This window comes from Staurois parvus, unplaced genomic scaffold (assembly GCF_062004578.1).
Source record: "Staurois parvus isolate SC_StPar_1 unplaced genomic scaffold, SC_StPar_1.0 ptg000777l, whole genome shotgun sequence".
Classification (NCBI taxonomy): Eukaryota; Metazoa; Chordata; class Amphibia; order Anura; family Ranidae; genus Staurois; species Staurois parvus.
In genome coordinates, this window is record NW_028318573.1 from 388,458 (window position 1) to 412,679 (window position 24,222).

General features: G+C 41.7%; 1 protein-coding gene across 1 annotated transcript in view; it reads right to left on the reverse strand.

Moving 5' to 3' along the window:
- Positions 1-678: 678 nt before the first annotated feature.
- Positions 679-24,222, reverse strand: part of LOC149444766 (plexin-A1-like) — a 283,982-nt gene continuing 260,438 nt past the window's right edge. Inside the window, exons 28-31 of the mRNA XM_089654551.1 lie at positions 19,132-19,301; positions 15,626-15,838; positions 15,390-15,540; positions 679-7,798 (exon numbers count right to left, since the gene is read on the reverse strand). Coding sequence (XP_089510677.1) covers positions 7,703-7,798; positions 15,390-15,540; positions 15,626-15,838; positions 19,132-19,301 — 630 coding nt within the window. The 3' untranslated portion in view covers positions 679-7,702. The remainder of the gene's footprint in view (positions 7,799-15,389; positions 15,541-15,625; positions 15,839-19,131; positions 19,302-24,222) is intronic.

Below are 24,222 nucleotides of genomic sequence, written 5' to 3' on the forward strand. Positions count from 1 at the left end.
CTTACAGTTTGGACCATACCTTGACCGAACATTTACTAATGCGATTGTACATGACAGCTGTCAATTGGTAAGCCCACTGGTGGGTGCAGGCACCATCTAGTCCTTAACCAGTGGGGTGACTGGCCCCATTCAAATACGTGGCCAGAAATCCCAAGCCATGTAAACAAAGAAGCCAGGCATATAGTGTAAAAAAGGTGGGGGTTCCTCCAAAATTTATACCACGTCTTTCTGAAATTAATTAATTTTAAGAGGGATGCTACAGTGAAAAATAAAATAGTCAGCCCCCCAAGCCATTCAATAGTTGAATGTCTGCAAAATGTGTTACCGTGTTTTGATGTGCTACAATGCAAGGTGCATTGAAGTGCCATTAAGAATGAAGCATGCCTGCAAGGACAAGTATTTTGGGGTCTTGTGAGAATTGCACGTGTTCTCCCGCCGCACAGATGTGAACAGATTGTAAATCCATACTTCAAGTGGAAAAGGTTGCAGTCCCCTGTTTTTCCAACAGAGCCTACTTACCCTATCAATGGTGATCTCTCTCCATCACCATGTACTTAGGATGGCTCCACATGCAGATATGGTAAAATGGACCTTTATGCTATTTGCATTTTTTTTTTTTTGCTAATTTGGACAGCAATTCTATCAGAAAAGCACACACAGGAAAAATACACCAGCTGGTTTTATTTAGCAAAAATGTTTAATCTCTTTTGTGATGCGAGGATTTTATTTACAAGTACTAAATCTGAGCAACATTAAAATAGTAAGATATTTACAGGGGATGGCTCAGTGGGGAGAGTTTTTGTTTGTTCGGTTTTTTTTTTTTGCCAGACTGAATTCAGCTACTGATCCTATTGGCTGCAGCAATGGAGGGGTATATTGGACAGGTATACTAGATACACTGACTGGAGCTGAAGAGCAATATAAATGGCCTGGACAGCACTGTGGGGTTCAACAATAGGAAAGCCTCTAAAAAAAAAAAAAAAAAAAAAAAAAAAAAAAAAAAAAAAAAAAAAAAAATGGAAAGCCCAATTCCAGCCTAAACATGTTCAGTTGTAGAGGGCGTGAGGAAGGATTAGAACCTCTTTCAGGTTTTTCATTGATACCTGTGATCCTGCTGGGGGCCATTTTTATATCCTTTTCTGTCCCTGTGACACCAGAAGGGCAACAGGTGTCACTAGGACAGGAGGACACAACAGTAACAAAATCTGATCTCCTGGTCTTTCTACACTGCAATGGAAAAAATGTTTTGTTGTGATTGCCTGACGCCAGTGGGAAGATTTGGCTCCTCTGTATGTCAGCACAAGAAGTGTGAGGAAATCTACCCAATGGGTGGAACAAAATACTGACAAAGGTTGTGACTCTTCCCCACTCTATCAACCGCTTTAGAAAGTTTTAGGTGGAGCTGGACCTGAAGCCCATAATTAGCGGAGAAGTCGGTACACACACTGCAAGACTGTTAGGCCAATAACCAACACCCATAGGTTCTACTACAAACCGGTGAATGAAACTTAAAGCCAAATGAAGAAAGGCCAACAACCAATGAGGTAGATTTACTAAAACTAATGCCCTCAGAATCAGGTGCAGCTGTACATGGCAGCCAATCAGCTTCTAGCTTGTTCATTTAAGCTTTGGCAATAAAACCTGGAAACTGATTGGTTTCTATGCAGTTCCATCAGATTTTGCATTCTCGAGTTTTAGTTACGAACACCCAATGTGTTTTTGAGTATTTACTCAGGACCAGTTTACACTTCTGCGTCATGGTAATGTTCATATTATTTTGAATGCCAAACTAATGCGTGGTTTTGCCATGCACTGCGCTATTAAAAAACAAAAAGGTCATGTCCAATTTTGGACAGGTTGGGGTGCATTGGATGTCCCTTCACTCTGAATGGGCTGCCTCAATGAAACCCGTGCCATAACGCACATCAATGTACTACAAAGAAGAAAATGGGCCCTCAGTGATCAGAGTCCTACAGCTGATATTTTGGGAACACGCAAGACCCCCTTTATCCAGGTTACAACCTCTCCATCTCTTAAATGGGGTCCATGTCACCTGCAGCGGTGGTCATGTGTATCCATTTGTCTCTAGTTCACTACCCCACCTAATATTTGGGTAAAACAATCAGCTTTTATAAAACACGATAAAATTAGGCAACACCGTGGAGGCTGGCACTATATTAAGAATTTAAAAAAATTATCATATTAAAGCAATGGAAGTATAAACTGTCCTGGTTCCTGAAAATAATGCTGAACTAAAGTCCTTTGGTAAATTGCAACATACACTTCTCTCGCTCATATTGAGGTTGTGTCTAGAAACAGGTGCCTTAGACATTGCGGCTTGTTGCAGTTATCTCTTGCCTGTTGTGACTTGGTGCAGTTATTGGATCCTCTTTCCTTAACCACTTCCTGTCCGGACACTTTCCCCCCCTTCCTGACCAGGGCAATTTTCAGCTTTCAGCGCTATCACACATTGAATGCCAATTGCGCGGTCATGCAACACTGTACCCAAATGAATTTTTTACCATTTTTTTGAGACAGATAAAGCTTTATTTTGGTGGTATTTTATTCACCGCTGGGATTTTTATTTTTTGTGCTATGTAAATGAAAATGGCCAAAAATTTGGAAAAGGTGTTTTTTTTAATAAAAATTTGCAAATAAATAGTATTTCATCATAAATCTTTGCCAAAATTTATTCCGTTATCTTTTTAGTAAAAAAAAAAAAATCCAAATTAGTTTATAACCAAAAATAATTTGTAAAAATTTTTTTTTACATTTTTATTTTATTTTTTTATATTCTTATTTTTTATTTTTATTTTTTTACATACTGTCACCCTAGCAGTACAGTGTCACCATGGTGACACTGTACTATTTGTGGGGGGTGATGAAGATTTTTTTTTTTTTACACGGATTGCTTTTACACCCATATAGGATGTAAAAGCAATCATTTCTCTTTCTCTCTGTCTGCATTCTTGCACTCATTGAGAAGTACTGAGTGAGCTGTGATTGGTCACAGCTTGTCACAGGGTACAAGGCTGTTGTGAATAGCCTTGTACCATGTGACCTCTGTGATTATTCACAGATTTCACACGTAGTAAGCAATGATGTCACAAGTGACATCTTGCTTACTACTTTGCATGTGATCACTGATTGGCCAATCAGTGATCACATGATCGAGACCTCGTACAGAGGTCCCGTCCGCTGATCGGTGTTTCACTGTGTCCGGAGGACACAGCGGGCACCGGATCGCGGTGCTGCGCGCTCCCAGGAAACGCGCACAAGCAGGGTGCGGGGAGGCCGTTTATAAACAGCCACCCGACCCTGCACTGCCACCGTCCGGCCGTTTATATGCAACGGCCGGTCAGGAAGTGGTTAAAGTGCTTACATACATCCAAATTATGGGCCAATTTTATTTACTGATAATCCATGTGTAATGGCACCATTGTCTGCGTCTTGCCTGGTCATTACAATTCTGGATATCATACATGTAGAATATAAAATTCACTTTTGCACTACCAAGTTTTAATTTTTCTTTTTCAACCATCCTTAAGTCTAGCAGGATTATTGTACAATTGAATATGTGGTGATGCTTTTACCTAACATCTTTGTCACCTGCAAATTCATTTCTATTTTAGTTGATGGGTGACGTCATCTGCCAAGAGTTAACCTGCATTGGCCCTAAGAGACAACTAGGGTGGAGCCAGAAAATACTGAGCAAAATTCAATGCTCAATGTGAAGAATTCTAGGGATATAGGGACTTCGTTTGATATTCCTGACCTCCCTTTAAGCAGATTGCTCCCTTGTCAACAAAGAGCGCAAAGTTCCTCCTGTGTATCCAGTAAACAGATGCAAGGAGAAGCCAACTTACACGCTCTGGCTAGGGATTTATTACATTTAAAAGATGCATAAAAGCTTCTGAACGTTTGATGTTTGTTTCCTTCTAATCGACCCATATATCAGACAGGGAGAGAACTGTCTGCAGACAGCCCTGCCATCCTCTTGACTGAGAGGATGGATGGGGCTCCTTCTACAGGAGAGTACGGACAACTTAAAAGGACAATTTTGAGTGCCAAGTCTACCCATTCATAAAAGAGAAAACCATCAGAGAGTACAGCAGGGCCTGTTTTTTAGCTGAATGGGAAGGAAAAAAGTGGAAATAACTTGGGGAAACTCACATGGGTGGATGAATTATTAGTCTTAGCACTGAGATCACGAAATGCCACTTGTCAGAAAGGCTTCTCATAGGAACCTGCTCACCTTCTCATTATGCTTTGGAAAAAGTGGATGGACAAGGGGGGGTTGGTTGTAAAAATATGGAGATGGTTTTAACAAAGGGATTAACAAAGTTGACATCAGGAAGGAAATTTCAACAATTACATCATGAACACAGAGGTTGGACCTAGTGACAGCAGACACCTGTTTCTAGAGATAGCTAAGCACCTTGCAGCTAGTTTTGTTACCTTATTACTGTACTTCAGACTGCAAGAAGGGAACCAAAAAAAGGAAACTGTATATTTTGTCTACCAGGACAGAATTACCATCTGTAGCTGGAGGTGGCCATTTTGTACCTTCAACCAAAACACGGTCTGGTACGATTAGTGAACAGGGGACCAGGCAGGACATCACCTTGGTAAGAAAAAAAATAAAATAAATGGAAGCAGCTGATAATTATGATATTGTCCAAAGCTGGACAAGGCAGTGATTGTAAAAAGGATGTTATTGCTTGATGGAGTTAGCCAAACTCCGGCCACCTCTTGAGGTAGTAGAGAAAGAAGGCTGCTTTTATTTATTCATTTTAATTCTGTAAAATATATTGATTTAAAAATAGCAGACTGCTAAGTGGGACAATTCTAGGGATATTTAGCAGTGCTTTCTCTGTTCTATAGCGACTATACCCAGTATTTATTTATTTCCTTGTCTAACCTCAGGGTTTTTTTCTTTCAGTGCCATCCTATGAATGGGCCACTTACATAAGTTAAACAGGGATTTTTTCGGGATAAAATATCTGCCTACATTTGAATCTAGAATCATAGCACCACGCTGAAATATTATGGTCTAAGACAAAATTTAGATTCAAACATCAGTTGGGTATACCCAGCCTGGAATCTAATATTAGCTTGGACTCCAATATTGTTGGGTATACCCAATCGATGTTTGAGTCTATCCAACAATATTAGAATCCAAGTTAAGATTTTATTCCAAACATCAATGTGGTCTATCCAACAACAACAGAGTGCAAGCCAAGATTTTATTCAAAACATTAAGTGGGTATACCCAACCATATTAGAGTTCACGCTACAGTTTAATAACAAACATTGATTGGAATAAAACCTTCAGTTGGACTCTAATATTGTTGGGTATACCCAATCGATGTTTGAGTCTATCCAACAATATTAGAATCCAAGCTAAGATTTTATTCCAAACATCAATGTGGTCTATCCAACAACATTAGAGTGCAAGCCAAAACATTAAGTGGGTATACCTAACCATATTAGAGTTCACGCTAAAGTTTAATTACAAACATTGATTGGAATAAAACCTTCACTTGTTGGGTATACCCAATCTATGTTTGTAATAAAACCTTACTCTTTTTTTGTAATAAAACCTTAATATTTCAGTGTGATGCTTTGATTCTTGATTCAAATATTGTCTTTACGTCTTGAGTTACTGTGATAGTTCCCTGGTGCACAGAAGCTGCCCACTTATCACTTTCATTACCCTAATGCCCCGCAAGGACATTAGTACAATATGAAGTTTGAGTAACAAAGTGTCACTCACCATTATCTTAAGGTTTTGGTGCCATCCATCTACTCTCTAAAAATGCCTGCCTAGACTGGATAAAGAGAAAGAATTGATGATTTCCTTCTAAAGAGAAAGAATTGATGATTTCCTTCTAAAAGTGTTAGCTTTCAATGATTTCTGAGCCACCAGATTCAGTGTACTCTTCCAGTACCTTACCCCCCCTTCCCACTGACCATACACACACGTCAGTATGGAAGGATGTCTTATGCCATGCTGCCACCTGTATGCATATGGTGGGCATCACCCAATAGCACCACCGTGACCAAGCTGTCTCAGCTTGTAGGATGGGCTCCCAATCACATGATCAAGGACCCCATGAAAGAGGCTGGTAGGAAGGTACTGAAGTCATTTGATCAGATTTACAAGTCAGGGCAAACGCATATTCAGAGGTTGAGGTCGACAATGGTAAGTTTCCATTGGGCAAGCTAGGTGTAACAATGACTCAAAATAACAGTCTTTATTGATCTGCAGTGGTTTGCCGACTCCTCCTATTGATTAGACAAATGTTGTGGACAGAGCGGGAGCATAGCCCACCCATGCAAGTTATAGTTGGAATGCTCAAAAGCAGCTCTGGCATTTAACCTTGTCCTGTCAATATTACATTCAATGAAAATTTTCAGGGGCGTTCCAAATGTTTACTACAACCCATCGTCTGCAACAGTACAAGATCCGCAGAGCTCAATAAATTAACAGGAGATTAACTAAACCAAGTGACACTTTGGTACCCTGTACCATTCATTTGTAACCTATGTCCACAGATTCTATATTGTAATGCCCATGTGGTTGTCTACTGCAGCAAAGCATTCTTGGATTCACTTTGCTAGCCAATCTGTTTTATGTACATTCGCTAAACAGGTGCCGTGATTCTGAATGTGCTTCCGGTAGCCTTGATAGATTTTTTTTTTTACCTATTTCTTTAAATCTGAAATATATCCAACAATTGTAAAATAAAACTCACAATTCATTCCAAAGTAACATACAGGGCTTTAGTAAGAAACTTGAAATGCGTTATATACTCTCTCCATCTCCGAGCACAGAACCCCCTCCTGCACTCCCCTTTTCCAAAACTGGTCGATGGTTTGATCCTGTTCATTCCAACAACTTGGAAAGCTTGATTTTTCCATAAATTCATTTTTTTGCATTTTTATTCACTAAAACAACATTGAAATGAAACATGGCACATAATATAGTCTAGAAAAATATGAAAGGTTCTGGAATAATTTTGTCCTTCTTGCTGGGAAATCCATGGGAAACGCTTGAAGCTTTTCTTTCGCCTTCCAGAACGCACTTAAACCCTTCAAAGATCTTTCTCTCCTCGATTGCTTTTTTTATTTTATTTTTTTTATTTCTGTAAAAACCCCGAAATTTCAATAAATTGTGCAAATATAGCAGTTTAACACTAGGTGGCAAAAAGCCAAAGAGAGAGAGAGGTTGTTCTTTTTTTTTTTATAGGGCGGATCGGCTGCCTGTCTATGCAGGGGAGGGAGGAGGTGGGCGAAAGTCTCTTCTGCCTTCTTAAAGGTCGTACAAAGTCCAGTCCTTCCATCTTCATCCGTTTCCTCCGCCATGAGCGCTGTCTTCCCCTTGGAACAGGCAGCTGACAGGGTCTTAAATCTATATTTTAATTTGCACTGAACTTTAAGGAGTCCGTAAAACTGTTTATAAAGGATTCTATGTCATTCTTTGAAATGTTCTCTAAATTATTTTTTTATGTACATGTAAGCTTTTTTTAATTTTTTTTTTGTTTTTTTTTTTTGTTCATGTGTTTCAAGATAGTTCCAGAACAGTTCTGCAGTCTGTCGGTTTGTCAAGGCCACATGCGTTGGGAGTGTGGTCAAGTTTTAGCGGTCCCTTGTCTCACTCCGTTACCACCAAGACCCTGGAGCACGGCCATAATGGACTTCAACTGCTCTGCGACATTGTGTCGATAACTTGTTCCAATTTACTTCGTAGCCGTTGCCTCCTTGCTTGTTCGTCTTTTTCCAGCGCGGTTAAGATCTGTGATAGAAATATTAGAACGTAACATAAACACAATTGAAAAGAAAATACGTTTTACATTTTTGATGGGTACAATTATTTAACAAAATCCATGTTTACAACATAGGAGGAGCCAATAACGCCATGACGTCACGCCGCCGGAGCAATGTGGCACTCCATCAGCCATCTTTGACTGTGGACGGTCAGTCCCTGTTTTGTATGCCACACACTGGATTTTGATCTTATTTTCTGGTTGCTTGATTTTACCCATTAAAACCTTTAACCACTTCCCGACCGCCCGTTGGATATAAACGGCCGGACGGTGGCACTGCAGGGTCGGGTGGCCGTTTATAAACGGCCTCCCCGCAACCTGCTTGTGCGCGCTCCCTTGGAGCGCGCTGCACCGCGATCCGGTGCCCGCTGTGTCCGGAGTGTGTCCTCCGGACACAGTGAAACACCGATCGGACGGGACCTCTGTACGAGGTCCCGATCATGTGATCGCTGATTGGCCAATCAGTGATCACATGCAAAGTAGTACGCAAGATGTCACTCTTGACATCATTGCTTACTACGTGTGAAATCTGTGAATGATCACAGAGGTCACATGGTACAGGGCTATTCACAACAGCCTTGTACCTTGTGACAAGCTGTGACCAATCACAGCTCACTCAGTACTTCTCAATGAGTGCAAGAATGCAGCCAGAGAGAAAGAGAAATGATTTCTTTTACATCCTATATGGGTGTAAAAGCAATCAGTGTAAAAAAAAAATAAAAAAATAAAAAATCCTCATCACCCCCCACAAGTAGTGCAGTGTCACTGTACTGCTAGGGTGACAGTATGTAAAAAAAAAAAATAATAATAATATAAAAAAATAAAATAAAAATGTAAAAAAAAAAATGTTTAAAAATTATAATTTTTGGTTATAAACTAATTTGGATTTTTTTTTTACTAAAAAGATAACGGAATACATTTTGGCCAAGATTTATGATGAAATATTATTTATTTGCAAAATTTTATAAAAAAACCCCACTTTTTTTCAAAAATTTTGGCCATTTTCATTTACATAGCAAAAAAAAAAAAATCCCAGCGGTGAATAAATACCACCAAAATAAAGCTTTATCTGTCTCAAAAAAATTGTAAAAAATTCATTTGGGTACAGTGTTGCATGACCGCGCAATTGTCATTCAAAGTGTGATAGCGCTGAAAACTGAAAATTGCCCTGGAGAGGAAGGGCGTAAAAGTGTCCGGACAGGAAGTGGTTAAATACTACACTATGGGGGTTCTTCTATTTCACTCCCTCGGGGAGTATTAACTTACAGATCACACAGCTTCCAGACTCCAGAGAGGGAGCCTCCTGTCATACCTGTGGAGCTGCATCCATCCACCCTTTAAAGGGGACTCTGGCATTTCCATTTGATCCGCATCAGAAGTCTTAGGACCAGGGGTGGACTGACAACTCATGGGGCCCCTGGGCAATAGGGGATCATGGGGCCCCTGTGTCCTTGCCCAAACTGAAGAAAGCCTATGAAAAAGGTACCAGGGGCATCTCATGGGGCCCCCTACTGACCCCGGGCCGTGCCTGAGTTTCCAAATGGTCAGTCCGCCCCTGCCTAGGACCCATATACTTGGATAAAGGTCTCCCCAGTCCTGCCCCCATTTGGATGACCTCTGATGACATCAGGAGTTCACTTATATTTATTCGCATTGAAATAGGTGTTCTGGTGAGTGCGCATTTTTTCTACACCTTATCGCACCAGCACCGAACTAAGGAGAATCGCGGATCACTATAATTTTATTTAACATTTATAGTCACCTTCTGATTTTTGTACCATATTTTACTCTAATGATTTAGCGCTGCACTTTTCCTTATATATTGGTTATTTGAGGTTTGTTGGTTACCTTTAGTGCTTAGCGGCTGCTATTACTTGATGTGCGCTCGCTATTACTCATTTACTCATGTTTACAACATGTTTCAAGTAAAAACAGAGTGTGCATGTATAGACAGATGGATAAAGGAGAAGCAAGGCCAAAGCTCTTTTGTTCCTACTTCTCCTGTAGGTCAGAGGAGTGCACTTTATGTACTTATGTGTATCTAGCTGACATCAGGATCCACCCAGATTCCTGGATCAGCCTCTCTGTACATTGCAGAGCACTGGTATGGCAGGACAGGGCCCTGAAGAGCAAGAACTGAGAGATCAGTAGTCTTTAATCGCTCAGTTCTCGCTTTCAGAGGCAACAGGGGACAAGTGCAGCATCACATCGATGCTACATCCACCTAGGTGAGTGTGTAGGCTTTTTTTCTTTTTAAACCTCATCCTTCTCTTTTAACATTGAGCAAGTTTCGATGTGGAGAACGTAGACTATGGGGGTGCGGTGGCCTTATAGGTGCAAAAATTACCAAGAAGCACATGGGGCAAAAAATACAGGTTCAGGATTGGGGGGGAGTAGGGGAGAAATTGGTTCCAGGGAAGGCAAGTTGGAGAATAAAAAAAAAAAAGAAGACCTGACCTGTCCAACTTTTTAAAACTGTTTTTCACATTTATTTTATTTAATAAATGGATGTGACCTTCAGAATTTTACAGGCTTGCATTTTTATATTTTAACCACTTCCCGACCGGCCACTGCATATAAACGGCCGGACGGTGGCAGTGCAGGGTCGGGTGGCCGTTTATAAACGGCCTCCCCGCACCCTGCTTGTGCGCAGCACCGCGATCCGGTGCCCGCTGTGTCCTCCGGACACAGTGAAACACCGATCGTCGGACGGGACCTCTGTACGAGGTCCCGATCATGTGATCACTGATTGGCCAATCAGTGATCACATGCAAAGTAGTAAGCAAGATGTCACTTGTGACATCATTGCTTACTACGTGTGAAATCTGTGAATGATCACATAGTACAAGGCTATTCACAACAGCCTTGTACCATGTGACAAGCTGTGACCAATCACAGCTCACTCAGTACTTCTCAATGAGTGCAAGAATGCAGACAGAAGGAAAGAAAGATGATTGCTTTTACATCCTATATGGATGTAAAAGCAATCAGTGTAAAAAAAAAAAAAATCTTCATCACCCCCCACAAGTAGTACAGTGTCACCGTGGTGCTTTTTTATTTCAGACTGTAAGCCTTCACAAATCTTGTTCAGTTTTACATGTTCCATATCTAGTCATGTGCAACTGAGGGGGAAGAAAAAATACGTAAAAAATTGGCAAACAGGTAGAATCTTATTTTTATTGCAGAAGAGACATGCAATGCCTGTTCACAATCCATTGCAGAATGCACACAGAGGTGCATGTGCACAGGAGTTACATCCACTGTGTCAGCCAATCAAAATGGGAAACCAGCACCCAGAAAATAAGATGCTTGCTACAGACCACATTGGTGAACATTTGTCCCTTTTTGTTCCGCTTTAATTCCAGCAGAGAGATGGGGCTGTCACTTGAGTTTCAGGTGAATGGTAAGCAGTATGGAGCATAGTCTAAACTCAGTGGCCAGACTCATCCACCTCACCAACCGCTCCACATCTGCCTCCCCCCTCTGCCAATCCCTTCATTGGCTCCCGATTGCCCAACGCATCAAATTCAAACTGCTAACTCTGACCTACAAAGCCATTCACAACGCCGCCCCAAACTACATAACTGACCTGATACCCAAATACTACCCTACCCGTGCCCTCCGCTCCTCACAGGACCTCCTACTCTCTAGCTCCCTGGTCTCCTCCTCCCACGCCCGACCTACCCCCAACCTCACCTCCTGTATCACTTTCCCCTCCCTCATAGATTGTAAGCTTGAAAGAGCAGGGCCCTCGAACCCCTCGTGTATTGTATTGTTACTGTATTGTCTCATGTTCTGTCCCCCTTGCTACTGTACAGCGCTGAGCATACCCTTTGGGGCTATATAAATACTGTATAATAATAGTCTGCGTTGCCTGTCCCACACTTTGTATACCTGCATGTAAAGATGTTCATATAATCATAGGGGAAGACCTTTGTTGAAATTAATGGTCTGGCATCATGAACGCTTTTCAACCACTTCCCGACCGGCCGTTGTATAGACGGTGGCACTGCAGGGTCGGGTGGCCGTTTATAAACGGCCTCTCCGCATCCTGCTTGTGCGTGCTCACCAGGAGCGTGCAGCACCGCGATCCGGTGCCCGCTGTGTCCTCCGGACACAGTGAAACACAGATCGTCGGCTTACTACGTGTGCAAATCTGTGAATGATCACAGAGGTCACATGGTACAAGGCTATTCACATCAGCCTTGTACCATGTGACAAGCTGTGACCAATCACAGCTCACTCAGTAGTTCTCAATGGCTGCAAGAATGTAGACAGAGAGAAAGAGAAATTATTGCTTTTACATCCTATACGGGTGTAAAAGCAATCAGTGTAAAGTAAAAAAAAAAAAAAAAAAAAAAATCTTCATCACCCCCACCAGTAGTACAGTGTCACCATATGTTAAAAAAAAATGTTTAAAAATTATAATTTTTGGTTATAAATTTGGCTTTTTTTTTTTTTTTAACTAAAAAGATAACTGAATAAATGTTGGCAGAGATTTATGATGAAATATTATTTATTTGCAAAATTTTATAAGAAAAACTTTTTTTTCAAAATTTTTGGACATTTTCATTTACATAGCAAAAAAAATTAAAATCCCAGTGATGAATAAATACCAACAAAATAAAGTTTTATCTGTCTCAAAAAAATGGTAAAAAATTCATATGGGTACAGTGTTGCATGACCGCGCAATTGTCATTCAAAGTGTGATAGCGCTGAAAGCTGAAAATTGGCCTGGTCAGGAAGGGGGTAAAAGTGTCCGGACTGGAAGTGGTTAAAGTGCATCTGACCTTAGCAAGTTTCGGCAACTCACCCCCCTCCTGTATGTTCATACTATATGATCTGACAGCAGCAATCAGCACCCCCCCAAATGCATAATCATGTCCTTGCTTACACCTAATTGCTGCCCCTTTTGACATTTGGTGGCTGTCACAACACCTATTACCGACTCATAAATTACCAATACAATTATCATCATCTTAATAGCAGGAATTATGCCTGTGTTGATGACACTAAATATGAAAGTTCAACTAGGGGAGACACCAAGATAAACAGGACGCGGTCTGACGGGGTATAACTAACTTTTTTTTTCCCAACAGAGAAACAAGATTAACTTCTCAGGATTGGACAATGTTTTGTGTTCACATTTGGATCCTCTTGTAACTCCGTTCACACTGACTGTACAGAATAGAACATGTATAGTTTTAGTGTGGATACACCCTGCAGTGCCTACCCAATACCCTTCAATACGACCTACAGAAATACAATTCCTTGTATGTATGCATTCCACAGAGGCAGTCAATTCGAGATACCTGCTTCATGTGCATTTTCTGACGGTTGTGGATTGTCACATAATAACTTGGACCTAAATGAAAAGCTAGAGGGCTGCAGATTGACCCAACCATGTATATCCTTCCTATTATGAAGAACTGAATACTATTACCAAGATATTAAAGGAGGAAGAAAGTATAGCAGTGTGCAGAGGGTTACCTAAGAACATTAAGTGTTAACACATGGTCACAGCCCTCTAATATTATATATCCGAATGCCAGTTGGATGTGAGGAGACTTCCTTTGCTTTCTCTTGCATAGTGCAGGTCAGTGACCAGACTTATGCTAGCAGTAAACTGGAGGAGAGTCGTGGGCCTCTATCCTAAAGAACACCATGTGCCTATACCCATTAGTTTTGCAGTGTTTGGCCATAAATATTACAACATATAGCAACCAAGAAATAATGCAATATTTACTTTGACAATGGAAGATGAAATCAGCCCGACATCTTCTAGCTCTCGGGGATCCCAGAGACCTCCCCACCAGCATTACCAGCTCTGCCCCTGAAGTGAGGTCTTCTACTTTCTGTTGCATCTTCCATAATAATTATAAATAACTCCTCCAGGCACTGAAAGACCTTCGATGGCAGGGCCAGGAACTCTAAAGCTAGCCACAGATAAGTCAAAACCCGAACTAAGCATCTTGTAGACTGCCCCATTAAAAAAATATAAGGCCTCTCTAACAATTCAATTGCTAAACGTGGCCAAGGCTTGTATTCCCTTGTGCTGGAGATCTGAACACCCACCTACGAGGTCCCTTTGGTTTTCTAAAGTGAATGAGCTGCGAGATATGGAGGACCTTACAGCCACTCTGTATGACCGAGGGGAAGTTTTTCGAGACACTTGGGGGTTTATTTACTAAAGCTGGAGAGTCCAAAATCAGACTCCCTTCTGCATAGAAACCAATCAGCTTCTAACCTCAGCTTGTTCAATGAAGCTTTGGCAATGAAACCTGGAAGCTGATTGGTTTCTATGCAGAAGTGAGTCTGATTTTGGACTCTCCAGCTTTAGTAAATAAACCCCTTGGAGACCATGGCAATATTTTGTCTATACTGATTCGTATATTCAGGCACCCTTTGAGCCAGATTGAAAGGGCTTGGATGTCTGGCTTGTCTTGGTTTGGTTGCTGGTCTAGTCCCCAGGATGGGAGGGCTGATTCGCTCTCCTCTTCTGCTGGAGATCTGAACACCCACCTACGAGGTCCCTTTGGTTTTCTAAAGTGAATGAGCTGCGAGATATGGAGGACCTTACAGCCACTCTGTATGACCGAGGGGAAGTTTTTTGAGACACTTGGAGACCATGGCAATATTTTGTCTATACTGATTCGTATATTCAGGCGCCCTTTGAGCCAGATTGAAAGGGCTTGGATGTCTGGCTTGTCTTGGTTTGGTTGCTGGTTTAGTCTCCAGGATGGGAGGGCTGATTCGCTCTCCTCTTCTGCCTTATTTTTATTGGTCCTTTCTTGTCTGGTTCTTCCTTTACCCCATTCTTCCTGGTTTCCTTTCCCAATTTCATCCGCCATTTTTTCTTTTTCCCCTTTCCAGTTCCCTCTGTGCCCTGTCTTTTTCCTTATTCTTCGTGATTCCCCTGTGTAACCATAGTTTTTTTTTTGATCTCCCAATCGACGGGGAATTTTTTGTTGAAATAATTTTCCCAGTTGGTTGCCTGAGATCCCTGGTGGGTTCTCTATTTCACATGTCTGAGATCTATGAATGGCTGGTTGTCCGTGTGGCCTGCGTCGTTGGTACCTGTATTTGGACCATTGACATACCAACCCTTCGGGCCCACACAGTACCATGCACTTGACTTTATTATGCTCATGCCTATCTCAGTTTTTACCATGCTGCTGTTTGTTTACTTATTTACTGGTTATGTTTGACCCATATACTGCCATTTTTTATGTAACTTTTCTATACTTCATATTGTACATTTTTTGGCTACTCTGCAAAAAATGTATAAATAAAAGAAATTCCAAAATAAAACCCGAACAAAAATTCATGGTTGTTTGTTTTTCTCATTAGTGTGCCAGCTGCGACATGCAATTTTCGAGTCACAATCGAAAGTGCCTGATACAATGTGCTGGATTTTGTGTAGAAAAACAAAAATGACGACACAATTGTATGCAACCTTTTCATTTTTTTCAACAGAACATTTCGTTTTGACTGGTCTGGGGCCGGCCTAAGACACCAAGAACAATAATTGTTTTCATAGATCTCACAGTTGGTGCTCACCTCATCTCTGTACTTGGTGATGTAGGAGTATATTTCATGTAGGGCACTCATGCTGTTGAACTGGCTCAGGTGTAGCCTTGATTGTTCGGCCAGGTATGCACTCATATCCTGGTCGCTTATTACGGGCATTTTGGCGATGTCGGCATAATACCTGAAACAAGCAATTATAACATTTAGTCAAGAATCAGATGCCTTGCCTAAATTAAAATGCTGTAACATTACTAAAATGCACTTACCTCTCCACCCAGCTCTTGTAGTTGGGTATGTCCTTGGCGTACAGCAGCTTATTACTGGGAGAATCTTTGCCCAACTTGTGCTCTGATGTAGAACAAGAGTCCATGAAGGTCTGGGCAACCACTGAGAGGCAGGCGTCTGTGATGCTGTTCTTGTGGATGTCGAACACAAACTGAGGGTTTTTGATAACATTCACCCAGAACCTCAGGGGTAAACTGAAAGGGAAAACCCATATTTAAGGATCTACAAGCAACAAGTAAAATGCTAGCCCAAGGAAATGGAACAAGACAAACATCAACAGATATTTGCTCAAATCTGAATTTTCAATTTTCATTGGCTATGGTTGGATGTGCAACCTCCCTCTTTGGGAAGTACAGAGGGCCCTATCAGGAACCAGGGAACACACTGCTTAACATTTACCACTTAACTGTTGGCAGCAAACACAAAATCCTGTACTTCTGGGAATAGCGGGACATGCGACTCACTTAGAGACTGGGCCCAGAACTCTCAGAGAGGTTAAGGAAGAGTCCAAGTTTTGTGTAAGCCCTTATTGAAGAAACTTGTAGCTAAGTGTCTGAGCAGAGGGGGAGTGACAGAAATGCATATGCAGCTAGGAATGGGGGTATTAAAGCAGACCTGTTGGTTTGCAAAGCATGACATGTTTCACATGAGCTTCAGCTTGTATAAAATCAGTGTGAACAGTAAGCTTTGACAAAGCATATGTAGAGCTTTGTTGAAGCGTTTAAAGCACCATTCAATTTCAGGTTTGTAAATGCTGAACACAGATCCAACAGAGCTCCTGCCCCCCCCCCACCCACCACACACACAGCAAGCAGCTTACTATGGGGGCACCCAAGCAGGTTCACTCCTGAGCCACAGCTCTGTGTGACCATTCACACACAGCCATGGCTCACCCCCCCCCCCCTTCGTATTGGCTAACTGGCTGTGATTGACAGTAGAGGGAGCCAATAGCTCCCGCTGCTGTCTCAGCCAATGAGGAGAAAGAGACCCAGGAGACCTGATGCTCACGTTCACATCACTGGATCAACAGGGGGCTCAGGTAAGTATGGGGGGGGGGGTAAGTTCGGGGATCTGCTGCACACAGAAGGTTTTTTTTTCACCTTCATGCAGATAATACATGAAGATAGAAAAAACAGCATTTAAGCAAGCTTCTAGCAGGCTTTCAACAAGCTTCAAGAAGTTTTGAAGTCTCCTAATAGCTTGTTTAAAGTGGCAATAAACACTCTCCTTGTGCTCAACAAATTGGAGTTGCATGGTACTTTAAAGGCTTCAACATGGCTTGCTGAAAGCTCTGCAGATGCTTTGTCAAAGCTTGCTGTTCACACTGCTTCTATACAAGCTGAAGCCTGCATGAAATAGGCCTAAGGGGGGTGATGAGCATCTTGGATGGTGGGACTTATTACTGAGCTGGGAGATTGCCAACATATTAGAACATTTCTTTATGAGTGGGTCTTTATCCTTTTTTATAAAATTCCCTTCATTATTCACCTCCCCATCTCTAGACAGCCTAAGGTTGTGTCTGTATAAGTTCAAAACTTTCATTTTTTTTTTTACTTAAAATCCCAACACATGAACAATACATTGATTTATACAGCAACACCTATTGTATCACTTCGCTGATGAGATCAAGATGTCCTCTCGCAACCTGGCTAACGTCTTTCATATTTTCATTCAGCATCTCCTGGATCTCATTGGTAGTTTCCCTGGTAAAAGTAAAGTCACGGTTCGTATCTACTGATGGGTTAAGATAAGTATATATGCATTTCCCTAGCCACCCATGCTAATTGCTGCCAGCCGCCGAACCATAGAAAAGCAATTTATCTGCCATATTACAAATGTCATATGTAGGGATGTCCCGCTGGCTGGAAACAGAGGGATTGCTCGCGAAATGCAGTCAGCGCATCCGGAACGCGGGGAGGGGAGAGTCCCAGCTGTATCACCAAGTAAAGGTTAAAGGGGGTAAAGGGGGATTCTGCCTGAAGAGACACTGAGCTGGAAAGGAGAAAAGCTTCAGACTGTAGAAATGTCACCCTGACCTTCCTGATAAAGGAGCCTTTTATGAAGATGAAAGCCACAAGAAAGGAGAGTCCTACAGAGCTAAGAGGAATATTCTGTTGTAAAATTAACCTATAAAGCTACTTTTATTCCAGAAATTTGCTGTGGCAACTATTAATGATTTCTGAGTGGTGATAGCAGCTGAAAGGGGCACTCCAGGCAAACCGTAATGGTTTTAGGTTGTTGTGTTTGAATGCGTTATTTGGTTAACAATCCATATTGGATGTAGACTTACTATCAGTCCATATTGGATGTAGACTTACTATCAGTCCATATTGGATGTAGACTTACTATCAGTCCATTTTGGATGTAGACTTACTATCAGTCCATATTGGATGTAGACTTACTATCAGTCCATATTAGATGTAGACTTACTATCAGTCCATATTGGATGTAGACTTACTATCAGTCCATATTGGATGTAGACTTACTATCAGTCCATTTTGGATGTAGACTTACTATCAATCCATTTTGGATGTAGACTTACTATCAGTCCATATTGGATGTAGACTTACTATCAGTCCATATTGGATGTAGACTTACTATCAGTCCATATTGGATGTAGACTTACTATCAGTCCATAGTGGATGTAGACTTACTATCAGTCCACGTCGGATGTAGACTTACTATCAGTCCACGTCGGATGTAGACTTACTATCAGTCCACGTCGGATGTAGACTTACTATCAGTCCACGTCGGATGTAGACTTACTATCAGTCCACGTCGGATGTAGACTTACTATCAGTCCACGTCGGATGTAGACTTACTATCAGTCCACGTCGGATGTAGACTTACTATCAGTCCACGTCGGATGTAGACTTACTATCAGTCCACGATGGATGTAGACTTACTATCAGTCCATGTTGGATGTAGACTTACTATCAGTCCACGATGGATGTAGACTTACTATCAGTCCATGTTGGATGTAGACTTACTATCAGTCCACGTTGGATGTAGACTTACTCTCAGTCCATGTTGGATGTAGACTTACTATCAGTCCATGTTGGATGTAGACTTACTATCAGTCCATGTTGGATGTAGACTTACTATCAGTCCATGTTGGATGTAGACTATCAATCCATATTGGATGTAGACTTACTATCAAAATCCATACTGGATGTAGACTTACTATCAATCCATATTGGATGTAGACTATCACACTACAGGGGTTCCTTTGTATATTACTGTACATGCAGCTCTTGTAGACTGGGCTGAGCCAAAAGCATACCCACCCATATGGTAACCCCAAAGCAGCTCAGACAGAGGTGTTGAAAGTTAAAACTTCAATTCAGATCTTTCTATAGCACCTGGCTATAAGCTTTACAAAAGTTTAATGTCTGACTTTGAGTTTATGAACACTATACAGACCGCTTCCTTGCAGCAGTCACCATTCTTGAATCAGCATCATGAAACCAAAGTGAAGGTCACTTACCAATTACTTTTCCATGTGTGCCGCACATCGTAATCTGTGATTTGGTGCTTATCCGCCTGCTCATCCAGAAAGTCGAACATATATTTGATGGCGAGAGGTAGTGCGCTGCCGCGGTGTGCCGTGCTAAATATGGTTTCAAATAAATCATCTACAAACTTCTGGAGAGTGCCCTGGAGATGGGAAACAAAAATGATGAGGATCCACAGCAATGACCTCACAAAATACACCTAGAGCAACCAATTGGATGTAATCATTGTTCTTTGATGTACAATTGGAAGGTGAGACCTGGAATCTGGATGTCCTACCCATTTGTACTGTACTTTTGCAAAAACAAACAAACTAAACCTTGATGTCACCGTCATATATTCTATACTCTGGATCTACATTTGTGATCACATCACCCCTTGCTAGGAGCGCTTTCTCATCAAGGTGTCTCAAGGTATTACAGAGGTTGTATGGCCAGCTCATTAAATTGTTTTATACAGATAAACCCTCCCAGGCCACTTTCCGCCATCCCACCATTACCCCCCTCCTCTCCCATAATAACAAAGTGATTTATTTATTTATTTTACTACCTTTTTCTGGTAAGTTGCTCCCCATTTCCTATATTTCGGTCTAGGGCAGAATAACATTTCTATTGTCCAAACTCTACTGGGATGCACATGACACACTACTGAGCATGTGCCAAAAAATTTAATGAAAGGTGGGGTTCTGTTTCTTATGATACCTGCAGCTGGCACCCCGATGATGAGCCATGGCGCACGCATGTCGTTAGGATGCCTGCTGAAAAAACCTAGAAGAGCCACTGGCATTCTGATGTCATGGATGAAGATGATGGCACAGGACCAGTCAGTATGTGCATTGAGGCCTCCCCAGCAACAAAGGTAAGGGTGGATGGAGCAAGGGGGTGCAGGTGAGTGAAATTTCTCTTTTGGATCTATTAGGGGAGGCATATGGCAGCTGCTAATTGTCATCCTTATCCTTCCCTTCAAAATTTTGTGGAACCACTGTCCTGGAATAAGCCTGTGCACACATGCGCTAAAACACCTCCTGCACATGCTTTCTGCAAAGGGTAGTAGCTCATTTAGTGAAACTTGGATGAAGATGAAAGTTCTGAAGCTGGCAACTCCAAGGACAAGTCCTCAATGGCAATGCCCAAATGGTAATTTTCATATCGCCGTCTGCACTAAGAGACAGGTGCTCTTTATTGGCTGCCTGGCAGTTGGTACGAGATCACCAATTTATGTGTATGCACTCAGCAGCAACTTTATTGGGTACATCTTGCTAGTGCCAAGAAAATCACCCCCCCCTCCCACACCATTACACCACCACCACCATGAACTGTTGATACAAGGCAGGATGGATCCAAGCTTTCATGTTGTTTATGCCAAATTCTGACCCCACCATCTGAATTTCGCAGCAACCAGTCTGCCCATTCTCCTCTGACCTCAACAAGGCATTTTCCTCCACACAACTGCTGCTCACTGGATATCTTCTCTTTTTCAGACCTTTCTATGTAAACCCTGGAGATGGTTGTGCGTGAAAATCCCAGAGCAGCAGTTTTTGAAATATCAGCCCGTCTGGCACCAACAACCTTGCCACACTCAAAGTCACTTAAATCCCCATTCTGATGCTTGGTTTGAACTTCAACAAGTTGTCTTCATCACGTCTACATGCCTAAATGTATTGAGTTGCTGCCATGTGATTGGCTGATTAGCAACTTGTGTTACAAAGCAATTGAACAGGTGTATCTAATAAAGTGGCAACAAACATCCACTATCTCCTGCGCTCAAGGACTCCGATCAAAGGAAGATTGTTTAAAGATAAAGTGTGTTCATCCAATGCTGATCAAAGGTTGTGCAGCTCTATCATGAAGCTGGGGAAGCTTGATAAAACTGTAGAAAGGGATAAAAAAAAGAGCGCACCAACCTTGCGCATTACCTCAGTAAACAGTGAATGATTTTGTTAAAGAAATATACTCACAAGAGTAGCGATAAAACAGGCATAAAATAACCATAGCCAACACAGGGTTACAGGTCACGTACAAATTCCATCCGAAGGGGAGATACAATCTTTGTTCGAGCTAACGGGTTTCGAAGGGCGATCCCTTCTTCATCAGAGCTTGGGTTTAACAGATAGAAACCCTCAATTAAGCAGAATTCCCATAGCTAGGAGGCATTCAGACAACCGAACAGGCTGAAATACTGACACTCAGTGGCTGAATGCCTCCTAGCTATGTGAATTCTGCCTAATTGATGGTTTCTATCTGTTAAACCCAGCTCTGATGAAGAAGGGATCACCCATCGAAACGCGTTAGCTCGGAAAAAGACTGTATCTCCTCTTCGGATGGAATTTGTACGTGACCTGTAACCCTGTGTTGACTATGGTTATCTTATGCCTGTTTTACTCTTGTAAGTATATTTCTTTAATAAAATTATTCACTGTTTACTGAGGTAATGCGCAAGGTCATACACAGCATGAAACTTGCACATTTCCTAATTGGCAGAAGAACAGGACGCAGATTCAGGGACGGATTGCTACTTCACAGTGGAACCCAGCTCACCCAGAGGGATACCACCTACCAGGAGCACACAGGGGGACCCCTAGTAGAAGTGGACTACCAGCCCCATACCAAATAGGAGGAGGACCATCCACCATCAGATGACATCTGAGTCTTTTATATACAAAAGCGCATTAAAATATGCGCGTCCGGTGAGTGCGCATTACTTTATCACTATCACACGGATACCGGACTCTCATGTCACCTGAGCACTTTAATTATTCATACTAATTTCCAGGACTATTCTTTTGCTTTGTATACATTTGTTTGGGATTTCCCTCCAATCCAATATATATATATATATATATATATATATATATATATATATATATACATATATATTTGTTTCTACTATCGAGCGCTGCACTTATATATAATGCGCAAGGTTGGTGCACTCTTTTATCCCTTTCTACTGTACTTAATAAAGTGGTCAGTGAGTGTATATATATATATATATATATATATATATATATATATATATTTTTTTTTTTTTTTTTTTTTTTTTTTTTCTTCAAGTTAAAATATATTTCCCCCCTTCTCTCATTATAAGGTCAAATAAGAAAATCACTGATTGCACTTTAAGGTCGCCATTAAGGCACAATGGATTTCTAGCACAGAAGCCAAACATGGCTAAATGATAATGAGCACCATTGAGTCAGCAGCGCTCTCAAAGATCTTCCAACAGGTTGGAAAAGGTGTGTGACTGATAAGAAATTATTCTCTCATCTCCATATAAAAGAAAGCTGTCCCTTCACTGAGCACATGCTGGAGCTGAACATTCTCCAAGCCGAGAAGAGAAAACAATACAAGTGAATGTGGAGCATCAGAGATCCACCAGCTATAGGGAATGCATTGTTTATTTTCTGTGAGCATGGAGTTTGAATTATCAGCAGGTTTGCTTTTAACCCTTCCATACCCAGCACCTTTCCGCTGTTCTGTTCAACATTGGGAACTGAACAAATTCCCGGATATCTCTGCGAAGAGAGGAGCACGTGGCAACACTAGGGCAGTTAACATTGTCTCATGGGGAATCAATTGCCTGGTGTGAGCCTGAACCTTCAAGACGGAAGGCTTCCCTTACAATTCAAGCAGCTGAATAGAGCCATGGGGAGGGGAACGGAAAGGAAGGATATGCGTCTGCCGATGTCAGCATTATTTGAGTCAAATTCAAGTAGTTTTTTTTATATGGACTTCACATTTTACAAGCTTGTTATTCCATATGTTACCATAAAGACTTGTGGACTAGCCACTAGAGGGAGCCCTCAATGGATCAGTGAAATTACTGTTGCTCTCTTACATGTTGTGATATCACGTACACAGTGAGTGCATGGTTGTCAATTAATCTGCCAACTCATAGACCTGGTTGTGAGAAGGAACAGTAAAACACAACTCCTAAAGTAGGAGTAGAAATTGCATATCTAAGAGCAAATAAGGCGGCCCAATGCAAAAACTATTACAATAAGGACCAATGAGATAGAAAACTATTGCATATTTGAAAGCCTTCTTTGGTTCTACTCGATCTCCAAGAAAAGCCAGCAATATGGTACTTGACAGTAAACTGTAGGCTTTATTATTATTATTATTATTATTATTATACAGGATTTATGGCGCCAACAGTTTATACAGCACTTTACAATATAAAGGGCGACAGTACAATGACAATACAGAAGGAATAGGAGGGCCTTGCTCATGGAGCTTACAGTCTAAAGAAAGGGGAGGCGATACAAAAGGCGACAGCTGTGGGGGACGATCTGGTGGAGGCGATTCAAATACCATTCTTAAGTGGGGGTAGAGTAGGCTTCCCTTAATAGGTGGGCTTTAAAAGTTCGTCTAAACGTGGACAGGGTGGGGGCTGACCAGACATATTAAACAGTAGGACAGAAAACAGCCAATAAAGTCAACGCATTTCAGACGTTGTTGGCTATATTCCACCCTACTTTTTAATAAAGCCTTCAGTTTACTGTCAAGTACCATATTGATGGCTTCTCCTGTGAATCCGGTGTATTTAAAGCTTCAGCAACCTGCGCCTGAGCTGCGGCAAACCAGCCACTGAGTGCTTGGGAGGTAGTAGCACTGCAAAATAAATCTGTCTTCTTTGGTTCTACACCATTCCATGGAACTGGTCTATTCTTAGGACAGCATTGGGAGCAGGGGCGGACTGACAACTCATGGGGCCCCTGGGCAATAGGGGATCATGGGGCCCCTGTGTCCTTGCCCAAACTCAAAAAAGCCTATGAAAAAGGTACCAGGGTAATCTCATGGGGCCCTCGGGCAGTGCCTGAGTTCCCAAATGGTCAGTCCGCCTCTGATTGGGAGGTTAGGTTGAGTGACTGGAGAGTTAGGTGTGACAAGCTCAGCTACTGGTCAACGACTCAAAACGTGACTGTAATACTAAAAGCTGCCACAAGGTAACTTCTATATAGCAGTCCTTGTCATGTATGTTCTCACAAGCAAAGCTTAGTGTTCCAGGTGAGAAAGCTCAGCACCACCCATCCAAAATACATTAAATTGTTACTAAACCCCGGACCTTT